General features: G+C 47.3%; 2 protein-coding genes across 5 annotated transcripts in view; one reads left to right on the top strand and one right to left on the bottom strand.

Moving 5' to 3' along the window:
• The first annotated feature begins 35 nt into the window (after positions 1 to 35).
• FAHD1 (fumarylacetoacetate hydrolase domain containing 1) lies at positions 36 to 1,456 on the top strand. The gene has a single exon (XM_039246688.1). The coding sequence runs from the start codon at positions 112 to 114 to the stop codon at positions 775 to 777; it is 666 nt and encodes a 221-aa protein (XP_039102619.1). The 5' UTR covers positions 36 to 111; the 3' UTR covers positions 778 to 1,456.
• Positions 1,457 to 6,563: 5,107 nt separating this feature from the next.
• MEIOB (meiosis specific with OB-fold) overlaps positions 6,564 to 17,360 on the bottom strand; it is a 35,358-nt gene continuing 24,561 nt past the window's right edge. The window contains exons 9-13 of one of the 4 annotated variants that reach the window (XM_039246840.1): positions 13,786 to 13,887; positions 12,852 to 13,005; positions 10,991 to 11,174; positions 10,198 to 10,284; positions 6,564 to 6,950 (exon numbers count right to left, since the gene is read on the bottom strand). In XM_039246840.1, coding sequence (XP_039102771.1) covers positions 6,840 to 6,950; positions 10,198 to 10,284; positions 10,991 to 11,174; positions 12,852 to 13,005; positions 13,786 to 13,887 — 638 coding nt within the window. In that variant the 3' untranslated portion in view covers positions 6,564 to 6,839. The remainder of the gene's footprint in view (positions 6,951 to 10,197; positions 10,285 to 10,990; positions 11,175 to 12,851; positions 13,006 to 13,785; positions 13,888 to 17,360) is intronic. The other 3 variants (XM_039246841.1, XM_039246843.1, XM_039246842.1) reach the window with 3 other exon arrangements.

The raw sequence follows: 17,360 nt of genomic DNA, 5'->3' as shown, positions 1-17,360 counted from the left end.
TGTCGCCGCCGGGACGGCACTCTGAGGTAGTTCGTTCTCTCCGGGGCGCCGTAGGCATCAGGTGACCGGGTTCCGGCGGAGTCACGTGAGGCGGGGGCGACCGGCCGCGACATGGCAGCCTCCAGGCCGCTGTCCCGCTTCTGGGAGTGGGGGAAGAACATCGTGTGCGTGGGCAGGAACTACGCGGACCACGTCCGGGAGATGCGGAGCGCCGTGCTCAGCGAGCCGGTGCTCTTCCTGAAGCCGTCCGCCGCCTACGCCCCCGAGGGCTCGGCCATCCTCCTGCCAGCCTACAGCCGCAACCTGCAGCACGAGCTCGAGCTGGGCGTGGTGATGGGCAGGCGCGGCCGCGCCGTCCCCGAGGCCGCGGCCATGGACTACGTGGCCGGCTATGCCCTGTGCCTGGACATGACCGCCAGAGACGTGCAGGACGAGTGCAAGAAGAAGGGGCTGCCCTGGACCCTGGCCAAGAGCTTCACGGCCTCCTGCCCGGTCAGCGCATTCGTGCCCAAAGAGCAGATCCCCGACCCTCACAACCTGAAGCTCTGGCTCAAGGTCAACGGCGAACTCCGGCAGGAGGGTAACACATCCTCCATGATCTTTTCCATCCCTTACATTATCAGCTACGTTTCCAAGATAATGACCTTGGAAGAAGGAGATCTTATCTTGACCGGGACGCCAAAGGGAGTCGGACCCGTTAAAGAAAACGACGAGATCCAGGCTGGCATACACGGGGTGCTCAGTATGACATTTAAGGTTGAAAGGCCGGAGTACTGAGTCTGTTCCAAGCACCCTGGCTTCTCAAGTTTCAGCAGAGAAGAGAGCTGGACGGAAGCAAGCAAAGGTTGTTAAATGCCACGATGCTTCAATAAGAAATAATTTTTCAGTATGACTTAATTGGATTGTTATGACTTAAGGAAGACGGGCCCTTCCAGGAAATTGTGAGCAAAAAGCTGGGCCAGAAATGGAAAGAACGAGTGTCTTTTAGGAAAGAAAGTTTTTGTGAAGCTTCCAAAGAGGAGAATTTATCAAACTAAATGTTCAGAAGACTTATTTTCCTTTCCTAAAACTGGACTGCGTAAGACTTTTCCGTGACTCATTCCGGGATCAGTAATTCAACACTGAAAATCTGCAAAGGAAGTTGAAAATCATACTAAAATTCCTTGATCATGATAATCATCTGGAGGTATTTGTAAAAATAAAAAAGTTTCCGCATTACTGGCCCATACCAGGCCCACTATAATAATTGGCAGGATTAATATCCAGCATTGCAAGTGATTCTTATCACAAATGTGGAAAAACACTCCTCCACGTAATCAGCTGATTTAAGATTCTGTGTAATAAGTGAACAGTTAATGACGACCTCACCCATCTGTGCCATGGCCCGTAGATTCTGAATCTGGGAGATAAGTCTGAAAGAGTTATTTTCAAAATAAATGTGTTGTCTTTTGTTTGACCTTAAAGTGTACTTTTTCCCCTCCAGTGGTGGCTCAGTAGGGACACTTCCTCATTAAGGGCTTCAGACCTTGGTTATTGCCCTTTGGCCTTGGGAGCACGGTGGTCCACCCAGATGATGTGGTTCATCAGCACCTCTGCCTCCCGCCGGGGACGAGGCTTCAGGCAAGTCGAATGGCCTGGGAGAGCCACTCTTGTTGCCGCCTGACCCCCTGGGACGAAAAGTCTCAACAGATACACAGTGCCAGCATCTGCTGGCCCCTCCAAGAAAGCGGAGGACATCTAACTTAATAACTCACATTTACTGAACCCTCAGCACCGCTGGGCATTGTGCCAGGAGCTTCCCGTGGAGTATCTAACCCTCAGCAGGGCTGTGAGATTGCTGTTCCTGCCGTGCCTGTCACACAGGAAGATGTAGCTGTAGGGTGTAGGCGGCCTGGCTCTACAGTCACGCCGCTGACGGATAGAGCCACGCTGTAACCCAGCTTTCCTGACCCACAACTTGAAGTCTTGACCACAGTGCAGGCCGCACCTTGTAGGTAGATCTCTAAGAAGACTCTGTCGTTTAGGTGTTAGGCAACCCCCACATTTAATTTAAAATTTATTGTGGGGTAGTGCCAGGATTGGACTTGTGTACTAAATGTCATACTATCTTAACTTCTTTTCTAATCAAGTTTCTTATTTTAACTGCCTAAGCAGTATATGATTATTACAGAAGAGTTAGGGAATATGAGTAAGCAAAACACCCAAAACTTCTTTCACCCAGAGCCAGCTCAAGTGAGGCATGCAGTGTACCTTCTTCCAAATCTGTGGATGTCGTTGTAACTTTTCATTTTTTTTTAAACATTTATTTATTTTTGAGGAAGTGAGATAGACCACAAGCAGGGGAGGGGCGGGGTGGGGGACACAGAATCTGAAAGCAAGTTCCAGGCTACCACTGTCAGCACAGAGCACAAGACGGGACTCAAACTCACAGACGGTGAGATCATGACCTGGGCTGAACTCAGAAGCTTAACCAACTGTGCCACCAGGCGCCCCTGTAATTGTAATTTTGAAAAGAAAAATTGCTCGTGACACAATTTTCTAGCCTGCTTTTCTCACTGTACGTTGTGACTGACCTGTGTCAGTTGGCCCATTTCTGCAGTACTATTTTCAGTGACCACGTAAGATTCTGAAGTCCATCCCCCATGGCTGGAGATTGAAATAGTTTCTAATTACTTGCTAGTAGAGTCAACACTTTTGTAGTTCTTTCATCTGGCTGGTTCTCCTAAGGGGAAGAGCTGACTCAAGGGTCCGCTCATACTGAAAGTGGATCAGCCTAACCAGCTTAGGATACAAAGTTCACCTGAGACCAGTCTATCAGGCTGACAGACTTCAAAGTCAAAAGGTATGAGGCAGGGCAGTGTTCACATGCAGCACCCTCGGGTGGCACAAGCCAGCTCCCAGAGAGCGCAGGGTGCCCCCGAGGTCAATGTTCACCGCAGCGGTGGCATGGGCTTTGTCGCAAACAGCTGACCACAGCATTGCAGGTATAGCACAGAAAGTCCTTGGCTGGGAGAAAAAAACACCGACAGACACCAGTTCCCACAATTCCTGCTTTTGCTAAAATCACAGTAAGCCTAGCACCCAAGAGGCCTATTTCCCCCAACTTTTTATTTTGAATAAACCAAACCTACTAAAAAGTTGAAAGACTAATACACTGAACTCTGTATACCCTTCGTTAGATTCGGTAGTTGGTAATATTGGCTGTGTTTGCTCCCTCCACACAGACATACGCCTAACCACACTTGTGTTGGAAAACTGGAAATGGGGTGCAGAAACCCTCTGCCCTTCCAGTGCACGCCTCCTACAAACAGGGACCTGTACACACAATACCATTAGTTCCCTGGAGAAAAAAAAATCCCATGATGCAGCAGTTCCTATAGAATGTATGGTTCACATTTGTTCTTCTGCACTGTTTTTTTTTTAATGTTTATTGAGCCTTCATAAAAAATGAGTATCCTACACCCTCTTGATATACTATGAACATCTTTCCAGTGAATATAGATTTTCATAATCCCTGTCACTGGCTGTGTCTCAGATGGAGTCCCCGAGGCAGAGCTGGGCTGGGGTCCTGGTTCAGGGGACTTCCTGAAGGAGCACTCCCCGGAGAAGACGGAAGAGGAAGCACAAAAGGCAGAGAGCAGACTAACAAAGGACGCAGAGGGCTCAGAGCGAGAGATGAGCTTCAGTGCGCTGTCCCAGGGGGAGGTCCTGCCGGATCTGCCCCCACCCCTCCCATGACTTCCGCAGGTGGTTCACCTCCCAGGGAAACTGACGGATGGAGGTGTGTACCTGGACATGAAGGGACCTGGCTGGGGTCCGACAGCCCCAACAGGCTGCACGCATTTCAAATGTTTTGCTATTGGAAACACAGTACTGGTGTAAATGGGATACTGTAGGTAAAATGTTTATTACAATGTCTGTCGCATAGAAAGCACTCGATAATGTTAGCTATCGGTATTATTGTAGCAATTTAATGTCCAGAAACTCATCCCAAGGAAATAAGAATGTGGACACTTAGCTGCAGCTGGTGTTTACAATAGCGAAAGCTGGGGAGCGCCTACCACGTCTAGCAGTACTGGGTGGATTACACTCAGTACCCTACACTCCTGTAATGAGAGGATATGCGGCCACTGAAGTTATGTTGAGTAGTAAGTGATCACAAAGTGTCAAGTGTGAAAGCAGATTGTAATGTAACCTGCATGTGCAACTTGTATGTTTTCACAAAGATAGGTGACAGAGTCAGGAAACTCGTACAGGTAAAGGGGGGCTGCTTGTACACACCCGGTTGTAGCAGCGCTGACCGTCTGACCACAAGAGCCAAAGGTGGAAACAGCCCCCGTGTCCATCGACAGATGGGCGCACAAAGCCCACGGCCAGCCATAGAGTGGAAAACTACTCAGCCATAAAAAGGAATGACACTGACACGTGCTGTGACATCGGTGAACCCTGAAAACATGATGCTCAGAGAAAGAAGCCAGACACAAAAGGTCACAGGGTGAATGAAGTCCCTGCAGTAGTTGAGCTCATAGACATGAGGTAGATAAGAGGCGACCAGGGTCTGGGAGAAGCGGAATGGCGAGTTCTAGTCCAATGGGGGCAAAGTTTCAGTTTGGGATGGTGAAAAGTTCTGGAAATGGATGGTGGGGACGGCTGCACAACACTGTGGATGTATTTAATGCCACTGAGGTGTACGCCGAAAAAATGGCGACAACAGTAAATGTCATGTAATGTATATTTTACCACAAAAAACAACAAGAGCAAAATATACACTCAAGAAAAGAATGCATCTCCTGCCAGGAAAGACTTTGGGGGCGGGACGTTCGGGCTCTCCCTGTTTCTTATCTAGTGTTTTCTAATTTTTCTACAATAAACACATCAAAATTCATAACAAAATATGTTTAAAAAGCAAAAACCACCCCAGGGGTCCTCAAGATGAGTAACAGACGGACACACGGATGCCGTGTTTCTGCCACGTGCACCGTATGATACGAATGAGCTCACCAGCGTGGCGTTAGAAAAGGAGGATCCTCCCGAAATGAGCCACCAGTCGACGAGGGAGAGGCACACAGCGGCCACGCTGCTGGGGACAGCGAGGCCCCCCTGCGGGTCAGAGGACGCGGGGGCCAGGCACAGCAGCTCCAGGGGTCAGGGGCGCTGCAGGTCCGGGCCGAGGACCTGTGTTTTGTGTGACGGAGTATGATGCTTCTTTACCCCTCTGAGTGTGTGAGTGCTGGCCCACCTACAACCAAATTTTAGATATCAACCAATTTGTCATCTTCGTTTCATAAATGTGGAAGGTCCAGCTTGTGACGCCCCTGCGATACGGTGTGGCTGACCCCTGGCCATGGAGATTCCTGTGTCATCAGATGAGATGCACAGGGCATCCCTCCAGTGACGGGTACGGGGTCTCCTGAGGTAAATGCTGGTGGACTCAGAGGTCACCAAGGCAGCTGTGCGGAGGCCATCCGGAGCCCTCTGCCACCGTGCCAGGCCCCCAGGCTGTGGCTGGAGAACACGGGGTATGACACGCAGCCCCAGCTGAGAATTAGGCATCGTATTACACACGCGAAGCCGGCGGCGATGCAGCAGAGCAGCTGAGGCCCGTGGGCCCGAGGAGCCCCCAGCCCGTCCCGGCACCTGCGGTCTAGGCGTTGGTCTCTGGGACCCGCTGCTAGAGGTCAGGGCACCAGGAGGTCTGGCACAGCAGTTCCTGACACACATCGGGGCCAGGTGTCCTTCTGCGCCCCCGGGCTCCTGGACACCCACTCCTGCTCAGCCAACAGAGTGTGTGAATGTGGACACCAGGCGGATACCCTCGACTTCTCTCGCCCCCTGCCCCGAAGCCTCCCCCTCCCCCACTCTCCTCCTTCCTTCCCCGCCCGTCCTCTGGTTGGACACCTGCTTCATCGGGCACACTCCCCGTGTGCAAGCTCGGCCAGGTCCTCGTCACCCTGCTCATTACCACCGTCTGGACACGCTAGGGGCCGCCCGTGCCCCTCCTCCACGGCTGCGCGTGGTAAAAGCAGAGACGCCGCTGCTGACAAGTTTATCTCCCAACACCCGCTTTCTAAGAGTTTCATATACTTACCTTCTGTTTTCACGCCGGGGGTGGGGGACAGAGAGGCCGAGCCTCCCCGACTGTGGGCCAGTGCTGACCGCGCTGGCGGGTCTGTGCAGCAAGTGTGGAAGGGCTGGGGCTGAGCAGGGCGCGCCGGGGCCCCGACGGCAGGGGTGGGGGCCGGCGTCCTGCGGGGGCAGCCTCGTCCTTCCAGGCCCCAGACTGGCGCCGCTGCTGACCACTTCTGAGGCTGGTCTCCTCCCGGCTGACTCAGGCGCACACCTGGCAGCGCGCAGTCAGCCAGGGCCTCCATGTGTCATCACAGAAGGCGAGGATCAGAGAAGCTCTTCAGGGGGCAAAGCGACCCTCGCCTGCGCCCCACCCGCCGCTGGAGAGCAGGCTCAGCCCCTGCCAAGCCCCGGGGACGTCATTTTCAGAGGTTCTGCCCTTTCTCCAGGGAAACACGACAAAGAGGAAAGGGCCTTAAAGAAATCATTCATATCTGTGGGAAGATTAAACTTGTTTATTAATTCATGGAAACATCTTCCAACTTGGGCAAAGCTGGTAGAAAAGGCCTCTGACAAAGGAGCTGGGTGGTAGGAGAGAATTTAAGACTTACCCCCCCCTTAACCAACTCCAGAAGGAAGCATAATAACAATGTATAGGAACATTTTTACCACATTTAAACAAAACACAATTTCATCCATAATCTTCAAACACGTTTTCCACTTTCAAGGGAGCTGAAGCTCGTTTCCTTGTCCAGACTTTAAGCTATCTTGTTTTAAGTATTTCCTCGCCTGGTCAAGTTCCTACTTGCCTCAATAGGGTCTGCTAGCTTACAGGAGAGCACGCTAATTCTCAGTCCACCCCTTGCTCGATGTGATAAAAAAAACTGTAGGGAGAAAAGAGAGAGAGGAAGTGAACTTTAAAAATCACCATGTATATAAAGCTGACAACCAGTGACTGCAAGAAAACCACCATGAGCCGTTCTGCTTGTGTGAGCACACACGCCAGTGGCCGCTGTGACCCTCCGGGGGCCCCAGTCTCAGGCCGAGCCTGGAGAGAAATGACAGACTTGGCCCCGGACCTTGATTTTGTGAACATCTGTTATCTGCTTCATGGCATTTCTCCTTGGAAGGAAAGTTGGAGTTTCAAATCCAGTACCTACAAACAGAAGGAGTTTACAGTGTGTTCGGGGGGCACCCGGCCGGCCCCATCAGGGGCGCATGCAACTCTTGATATCAGGGTCGTGAGTTCAAGCCTCGCACGGGGCACAGAGATCACATACATTCATACATAAAATAAAGTGTGTTCGAGCTAGCAGCTGTGACAGATGTTAACCCGTGGTGGTAACTTAATCGGTCAGGCTACGGGGATGGGGACGCGGTGATGCCCTTTATTAATAACAATGTCTTACTTCTGACAAGAAAGCACCTTCACCAGCATTTTCTTTGACACAGAGCAGAAGGGCACATCAGCTATCTGTCTTACTTTCAAAGCCTACTAGGAAGAGACTACGGTCAGGAAGCCCTGCAAGACTGCCACTGGGCAACAAGTCTCCGTGGGCATCTTTCCGTGGAGCACCAGCTCCCTGCCCTCCCACAGTCTGGGTGCCAGGGCGGGAGCCAGGCCATTCTGGCTCATTACTGCCTCATTCTGCAGCACCTTTCAGGGCCTTGACCGAGCGGGTTTTAACTCTAAGTTGCAGGAAACAGACTGTGATGAAAATAATGGTCCTCTCGGAGAAACCCAGACAGTCCACCTTTGTGTCTGTTCTTCCCGTTCTCCTCTGACTTCACTTTTCAAGAACACATTCCCGGTCTCTTCACTAACGAATGAATTGAATTAAATCTTTGATGTGTTCATTTTATTTTTATATGAGAGTCATGGCTTACCCTTTTTGGAAATCATGCTTTGACCCTAACATCAGACTCACAAGCACTTGTATTAATATCACCACGTGTTTGAAAACAGTAAACTACCTTGCTTTGAAATCCCTCCAACTGAACCATTTTAGGTAGCCATTGTTTTGTTTGTTTCTTTCTTTCTTTGTTTTGGGGTGGGGGGCGGTCAGGGTCAGAGGGACAGAGAGAATCCCAAGCAGGCTCCACACTCAGTGTGGAAGCTAGTGTGAGGCTCGATCTCATGAACCATGAGCTCGTGACCTGAGCCAAAATCAAGAGCTGGACACAACCAACTGAGCCCCCCAGGTGCCCCTATTTTTAATTGAAATATGGATATACAAAATATCCTACCTGTACAGCAATACTTCATTTTTGTCATTTTTAACTGATTCAAAATAATTGAAATTATATTTTATTCTCATAATCTTTATTACATCTTGTGATGTGATCATTTTAAGTTTTTAAATTTATTTTTGAGAGACAGAGAGTGAGCAGGGGAGGGGCAGAGAACGGGAGACACAGAATCCGAAGCAGCTCCAGGCTCTGAGCTGTCAGCAGAGAGGCTTGAACTCACAGAGGCTTGAACTCACAAACTGTGTGATCATGACCTGAGCCAAAATCTGCCACTTAACCAACGGAGCCACCCAGGTGCCCCTATGATATGATCATTTTATATCTGCTTAAAATCTTTGTTAAATCTGACTTACATACTTTTTAAACATATTCTTTGGAAAAGTACAAAGTCCCTTCAGTTGAGAGCAATTTATCAGTATGTTTGAATCAATTAGGGAAACTATAAGTAACCTGCCATGAATTTAAATTGATCACATTCATCAGCAACTGGAACTTCCTATTTGGAGGGAAAACAAAGTTGGTCAAAGATGTGAGTATATTCTGCTCTGGGAACAGACGGTATTTATGTGGGTCCATGCACACGGTGAAGAGACACAGTGTATTATTGCAATTCCCCGCTTAGACCTAGTGATGAAGAAGTCTGAAAGTAAGGCCCTAGAAATATCAGGGAGGCCATAGGTAACTCCATGTCTGTAACCCAGTCAGATATGCTTGAGGCCACAAGGAAAGAAGCCACTGGAAAACGGGAACACCTGCTCTGAGCTGGGCTGGAGCAGTGCAGTGTCCTCGAAGACTATCTCAAAGTATCCATGAGTTCACACCTACTGCCATGATTACTAAGATGCCGTCAGCCTTTTTTACTCTCATTCTTTCACAGAACAAACACACTGATTTTCTAGAGGCTGCGGAACATGTGATGGCAACACTGTGGACTGTTAATGAAATGTGTGCTCATGAACGTGTCTTAGATCGTTCTCAATGTTACGTCCTAGTGCAGTGAATACCGACAGATATAATTCTCTGAAACAGGAGCTTGAAAACCTTGAAGAGTGTAAAGGAGAAAAGGTTAAAGACCAGTAGATGGAGAGGAGTCATGTAGGCTGTGGCCCTACGCCACCTGGGACCTGGCACAAGTAGCAGTATTTCGTGGTCCCATTTTCTACATTTGCAAAACAACAGGACTTTGTCTCAGGCCTCTCTTTACGCCTTGAATACTAAGATTCTGTGACACACACACACACACACACACACACACACACACACACACACCACCGACACTGCAGTGCTCCTAGCGCTGCTCTGGTAAGAGCGGCAGGATCACAGAGTTTTAGAGAGTCACAGAGGCTGAGTGGCGGGATTAGGGCTCAGACCGGGGGCCTTTCTCGCCCCCTCATCCACGTGTGTGACCGTGCCGTCTGACTCTGCTCATCGGCTTGAGAGGCACCACCACACTGTGGGGAGGCGGCGAGGACCAGCTTTGACACTACAGCCAGTGCCCTGCCTTAGAGTTAACGTAACAGACTGTGTCTTCGTTGGACTATTTCTTTCTTTCTTTTTTTAAATATCCTATTGTTAAGTAATCTCTACACCCAACGTGGGCCTTGAACTCACAACCCTGAGATGAAGAGTCCCACCCTCCACTGTCTGGGCCAGCTGGGCACCCCAGTTGGTCTATTTCTTTGGTGTCGTGTGGAAATCCTTTGTACTTTATGGGAAAAAACCTGACACCTTGCATTGTTTTCACAATAGCCAAATCCTTCTGCACATCTGGGAAGTGGGCATTATTAAAAATAACAAATGCCCTAACCGTCTAGGTCTTACTCTAGGATTTTCTTATTACTTGAAGATAGAGAGTAACATAGTACTGTAAAATATACTAACTTTTAAATAAATTTTGCTTCTCTCCAGAAGAAGTTGCCACTTCAGTGCAGTTTTCTGTGCATCCGTCATCGTAAGAAACTCATTTACCTGGTTAAAATAATCAAACAAACATTTCCAAAGTCTATATAAATATCTCCTCTTGACACAATGTGAAGCTTCCCTTTGCTCACTGGACTGGGATTTTAGTCACAGAAATTACAGCTCAATTCTCTGAATGGAGGAGGGAAGGTCAGAAAGGCTCTGAATGAAACCCCTGAAGGGAGTCAGGTGCCTCAGCCCAGAAAACTCCCCTTAACAAACTAGAAACCACTTGAGACTGAGGTTTTATGGTAAGCTTCAGGAGGCAGTTTTAACCATAAAAAACAGGTGCCTGTCACAAGCACACACACGCCTAACTATCTGCGGTCGTCCGATGGAGGACGATGCGTGTGCTGACTCTGCGCAGGGCTGGCTGTCTACAGCTGCTCGTGAAATGTCGCCACACCCTCCTGCTGCCTCCCAGCTGGCGGACATCTCCCATGCGCTGTTCTGCCCACTGTTGCTCGACTACAGAGAAGGTCTTCTTTCTCCCCTGCAGCCAACAGCCTCCAACACTACTCCCAGTAGCGAGAGTAGCTGTGATCGGCAAGCATGCGATTATTTGTTCGTTGAAGCAATGTGTGTTTAAATCAAGATTGATTTTTTCCCCAGACCTCTTTATTAATGACTTAATTTCTATCAAATGTTCACTGAAATAACCTATATTTGGGGGAAGAGAATTCAATCTGGAATCATTTCTAAACATGCTATTTACCGTGCAGCCTAAAGTCTCCTCAGCGACTCCTCCCGTGAGGCTGCAGGAGTGGAGGGTGCCTGTGTGGTCAGTGACATCAATTAGCAAGTGGAAGCTGAGAAAAACAGATTTAAATTCCAAAGAATCTCTGTTGCAAGTAATGCAGGTGCCAGCCGCTTCCTTCATAATGTATCCACAGCCCGAGCTGAAAAGAAATGAAGACAGTGATAGCGTGAAGGCGTAAAAGACCCGCCTGATCTCTAGCTGAAGAAGCACGTTCCCTTGAAAGTCTAAACCAGAGTAAGGAAGTTCAGAGCTCTCAGCACAGCGCAGGATGCCAGACGGACATCGAAGCAGGGAACAACACAACGTGCAATCAATCCCATTTCCCACTGCCCTGCCCCCCACCTTCTCCCCGTTGGGGCTCCTTCACCCCTTCCTTTCCCCAAACAGCAGTGGGGCTGACCACCAACCCTATCTCCTGTCCCCTCCTATTCCTTGACGCCGCAGGCACGTCCATCTAGTCTCCCGGGCTCAGGGCTCCGAGGGCAAGAGTCGTGTCTTGTCCCTAGAAAGCCTGGGTTCGACAAACGCTCACATGATGCTTCTGTACTAGTCCCGAGTCGGGCTCTATGCTGAGGGTGTGGAGCCTGCTTGGCATTCTGACTCTTCTTCTCTCTGCCCCTCCCCCACTTGTGGGTATGCACATGTGCTCGCTCTCTCTCAAAAATAAACAATAAAAATTTGTAAATGCTGTCACTTGCATTGCTATAGAACAATGCAACCAAAATAATGTTCTAGTATATTATAACACAACAGCTTGTCATATCAGTTAAAAGTTTCTGACAGTATTATATCTTTATATTTTACAACTACAGAAACACAGAAAATCAAATTTTACCTTAAAAAGCAATTATAGGGGCACCTGAGTGGCTCAGTCAGCTAAGCATCTGACTCTTGACTTTGGCTCAGTCATGATCTCACAGTCATGGGATCGAGACCCCCATCACGCTGAGCAACTAGCCTGCTTAAGATTCTCTCCTCTCTCTCTGCCTCTTTTCCTTGCTCACATGTGCTTTCTCTCTCTCTCTCAAAATAAAATAAACATTTAAAAAAAGAAAACTTGGGGCACCTGGGTGGCTCAGGTGGTTGAGCATCTGACTTCAGCTCAGGTCATGATCTCATGACTTGTGGCATCGAGCCCCATGTTGGGCTGAGCTCTCAGCACAGAGCCTGATTTGGATCCTCTGTCCCCACCTCACCCACGCCCCGCCCCTACTCTCGCATGCTCTCTCTCTCTCTCAAAAATAAATAAGCATTTAAAAAAAGAAAGAAACCCTTTTTTTTTTTTAAAGGCAATTATAGGGACACCTGGCTGTGTCAGTTGGTGGCATATGTGACTCTTGATTTCAGGATTATGGGTTTGAGCCCCAAACTGGGTGTAGAGATTACTTAAAACTAAAATCTTTTTTTTAAGGCAATTATAGGGCTGCCTGGGTGGCTCAGTTGCTTAAGTGTCTGACTTCAGCTCAAGTCATGATCTCTTGGTTTGTGAGTTCAAGCCCCACATAAGGCTCTGTGCTCAGAGCCTGGAGCCTGCTTTGGATGCTATGTCTCCCTCTCTCTCTGCCCCTCACTCAATCTCTCTCTCTCTCTCCAAATAAATAAGCATTTAAAAAATTTTAAGGCAATTATGAGCTTTCAATCTAAATAGTTTGTCTTGAAAATTTAAGTACGGGTTATTTATTTATACCTTTCTTTCAAATACATAACCGCTGTTATGTCAAAGAATAGCTTTAACTTCTGTAGAGCTTAAAACCTATTAACAATAGTTGGTCTTTATTTCTTATAAGAATGACTCTGCCAACAATAATCTGCTTACCATCGGTGTCGAACTACAGTTGTGGTTGCACCATCGATGTTCAGTGTAGAGATATGAGCGTAAAGAATGCCGTAGAAAGGGTCAGCTCTCCCTTCATTCTTCAAAGCTTTTACCTTTAATTGTTCAACTGTATAGACATCGACTATTGCATTTACTGAAAATAAAAAGCTGTTACAGCTCTCTATGTATTCAAAGATTTCCAAAAGATTAGATCCAAATAGAAAAACTACAAAGTTCAAATGAGAACATGTAATAGGTTCATTTAAGTAACAGAAAAAATTATTATATTTGTTGTATTAAACCTGATTATACAAATGGACATAACAACAAAAAATAAGCAAGAAAAAAAAGGAAAAGAGAATTTTAACTCATTTTATTTCAGTGAAGACTTTCTGGTCATCAGAAGATGCCAGTAAAAGTGAGGGAAGGCAGGCTCAGAGTGGGGCATGCTAGCAACCTTAGAGGAGAAAAAGGACCCCTATCCAGAATACATAAATAATTCTCAATAATCAATAAGAAGAATAGTCAACTCAATTTTTTAACTCCCATGAGATTGGCAAAAGGTTTTTAGAAACCTCTAAAAGTTTTAAACAACCTTTAAAAAGTGGGAATATTGCAGTTACAGAGTAAGAATATGGTATCTTTTACTATGTAAAACAGTACCTTTTAAAAATTCAAATAACATTTATTTATTTATTTTTATTTATTTATTTCTAGGAGAGAGAGAGAGAGAGACAGCGTGAGCAGGGGGAGGGTCAGAGAGAGAGGGAGTCACAGACTGAAACAGGCTCCAGGCTCTGAGCTGGCAGTCAGCACAGAGCCCGACGCGGGGCTCGAACCCACGAACCGCGAGATCATGACCTAAGCGAAAGTCGGACGCTTAACCGACTAAGCCACCCAGGTGCCCCTCAAATAACATTTAAAGGTTGCTTACAATTTATGGATTCTTTCAAATAATTGTCGATTTCACCATCCAGAGGATTTGTTTCTTTATTTTCTCTTATAAAATTCAACAGGATGTTAGCTTCTGGTGTATCTTAAATTGAAAATGCACAATAAGTGAAAAACAATGGATTACTTTCAAATCACTATGAATAATCCAAAATTATTTTTCATGGTAAAAAGTGAAGGCATATGAAAACACAAATATGATATTATGCAGCCATTAGCAGCGTGACATAGCAGTCAACTCAGTGAAGAGATGTGACCAGACATTGCTGAAGGGCACCTTAGAAAACTGTGTGGAACAATTTCCTTTAAATATATATATACACACAGGTATGCAAGGTTATCTGGAAGAGCATATATCAAAGAAATGATTCTCTTGTAAAATGGTAGGATTATAGGTGTTGTTTTCCCTTTTTGCTTTTATATATTTTCTGAATTTTCTATGTATTTCTGTGCTAATCAGAAAAATTTTCTAGGTTTATTTGAAAGTTTTGCTCCTCAACTTGGGATACAAGGATTCTCAGGAATAGTCAGAATGAGTGCCAGAGGCAAGCATGTGATTCCAAGAAAGGTCTTCCATGTGACTCTGACAGCTTCAGCCCAAGCCCCCAACCTCCAACACTGATGACCTCTCAGCCCTCCCTGACCCACTCCAACACTCTGCAGACCTGCCAGTGCTTGCACCCCTGGCCCCTGAGCCCTGGGGTGGAGGCAGGAGCTTTTTCCTCGTTCCTGCTCAACCGCAAGTCTTATCACCGCTCTTTCACAAAACCAGACTGAAATTCCTTGTGCGCAGGGCTTCGGCCTTTCCAGCCCTGTGTCTCTCGTACCCAGTACAATGACTGTCCTTTCGCTCAGCTGAGCATCCATCATCCATCGTGTCTGGCCTTGTTCCAGAAAAGACTCACATCATCTCAGCGCTTGGCAAATAAAAGGCATTCCACAGATATTTCTAAGTGAGTGAGTGAATGAAAGCATGTTTCTGAGGCACTGACGGAACTGCTGCACTGCAGACAGGAGCAGGGGCTGGACAGAGGCCATGGAAATCCAACCACTGCCCCCTCCGCCCCACAGGTGCCCCTGTGAAGATGACGAGTTTCCCGGGCCTGCGTGGTGGACACTTACAGAGCAGAGAAAGCCATAAGCAAAGCTAGGATGATAGTTTAAGCCAGTAGAGGTCTTTAATTTCTACATGGCTAGTATAGCCCAGGAAATCAGAAATAAGTCTGATTTAAATATGCACATGTGGGGTGCCTGGGTGGCTCAGTTGGTTAAGCAGCCAACTTGGGCTCAGGTCATGATCTCATGGCTTATGAACTTGGGCCCCACACTGGGCTCTGTACTGACAGCTCGGAGCCTGGAGCCTGGAGCCTGCTTCGGATTCTGTGTCTCCCTCTCTTTGCCCCTCCCCTGCTCACACTCTGTCTCTCTCTCTCTCTCTCAAAATACATAAACAAAAAAAAAATTTTTTTTAATGTGCACATGAAAACTCACACACCCTCCTGAGTACTCTCCTTTGTCTCTTTGAGAAACAGGTGTTTATTCTAGTGATGTTGGCATTGTTCAAACACTTTGACATTTCACCTTTGAATCTGTTTTCAGAACCAAATAAATAACATCCATTGAATATGCGTCTCATTAACTTAGCCTTGAGTTTTGTCCTATTGAGCTTGATAGCCTTTTCCAACAGACAAATCCAAATGTCTTTTATTTATTTTTTTAAATTTTTTAAAATGTTTTATTCATTTCTAGGAGACAGAGAGAGACAGCGTGAGCAGGAGAGGGTCAGAGAGAGAGGGAGACACAGGCTCTGAAACAGGCTCCAGGCTCTGAACTGGCAGTCAGCACAGAGCCCGACGCGGGGCCCGAACCCACCAACTGTGAGATCATGACCTAAGCGAAAGTCGGACGCTTAACCAACTAAGCCACCCAGGCGCCCCCCAAATGTCTTTTAAAAATTTTCCCAGGCCTAATTTACCCTTAAAGGATGGAGATTTTTTAATCATAGACATTACTCTATATAATATCATTAAAACTATTAATATTGATAAATTATTAAAAATAATAAACCATAATACTCCCCTCAAAAAATAAAAAATAAGAAGGAACTGAAGATTGCCAGTTTTGTCCTAAATGTTGACAATAGATCACGGTTGTGTCACCATCGATTTACAAAAAGCAGCTAGAGCGATCCTTCCAGTGCATGGAAAACGCCACTACTCTGCTCCAAGTCCTGACCTGGTCTCCCTTTCCTGCGGCCTCTCACTTACCTGTAATACTTCCTGAGACCCATCCTCTCCCCTCTGACCTTGACACCTCCTCCTGCCCGTGCTCCGTCAGCGGCAGCCACACTGACCTCCTTGCTGTTCTGCCCACAAGCAGGCACGCTCCAGCCTCTGGACCTTTGCACTGGCTGTTCCTTCTGCCGGCGCTCTTTCCCGTGGTTAACGCCCTCACCGCCTCATCATGTCTTCGCTCACATGTCACCTTCCCAAAGAGGCCTACCTGACCGCCCTCTGTAAAGTGCAACCTGCCCTATACACACCATGTCACTCTGGACCCTCCGGACCCCTTTCCTCTTTTTCTTCTTAAATACTTCATAAACCACAGATGTGTTATCTTTGTTGTTTCTCAACTGTCTCTCCTGCTAGAATGTGAGCGTCACTCGGGCAGAGACATTCATATTTTGTCACTGGACCCCAGGAGAATGCCCAGCACACAGCATGTGTGCAGCAGAGATTTCAACGAAGGCAAGCCAGTGCCATCACGTCACCTTCCACGACGCCACTTTCAGGGACATGGTGTTCCTGGGCAGATGTGCAAGATCTAGTGCACTTATGTAGAAAACAGAGTCTTGTCATTTTAGGTCACACTTTAAAAAATTCTGATAACGGTTTGTCAAGGCATAAAACTCTTTATAATGCTCACTCTGTGTTGAAGCTCTGTTAGTGACCAGCAGAGTGAGCTGCTGTTCGAAATGCAACACTACCGTATTCACATCTTCCTGAGACTGTGAAGGGCCATTCCATCCCTGTGGCTGGGCGAGTCATTCTGTCTGCAGTACAAAGCACTCTGAGGACCCTTAAAGGCGCCGACCCCTTATGTCTCCCCAGACCCCGCTCCCCAGATGGCGTGCTGGAATAAGCTGTAACTGCTTTCAACCAGCACTCCTGTGGGCCTTATGGGTATTTCATTCATGTTATAACTAATGATACTATGTATATGTTCTCAATGCTCCAGTACTAAATTATTGAATGTAGTAAAACTGAATTTATTTTTTAAAATAGAAATTTAGATTATCCAATCAATAGCATTGATCTCTCAAAACTCATTAAAAGTGATGATACTTTAAAAATGAATCTGGGGGCACCTGAGTGGCTCCATTGGTTAAGCGTCCGACTTCAGCTCAGGTCATGATCTCACTGTTTGTGGGTTCGAGCCCCGCGTCAGGCTCTGAGCTGTCAGCACAGAGCCTGAGGCCTGTTTCAGATTCTGTCTCCCACTCTCTGCCCCTCCCCCACTTGCTCTCTGTCTCTCAAAAATGAATAAATGTTAAAAATT

Source organism: Hyaena hyaena, unplaced genomic scaffold (assembly GCF_003009895.1).
Source record: "Hyaena hyaena isolate Hyena2069 unplaced genomic scaffold, ASM300989v1 scaffold_285, whole genome shotgun sequence".
Classification (NCBI taxonomy): Eukaryota; Metazoa; Chordata; class Mammalia; order Carnivora; family Hyaenidae; genus Hyaena; species Hyaena hyaena.
This window is presented reverse-complemented; position numbering and strand designations above follow the sequence as displayed.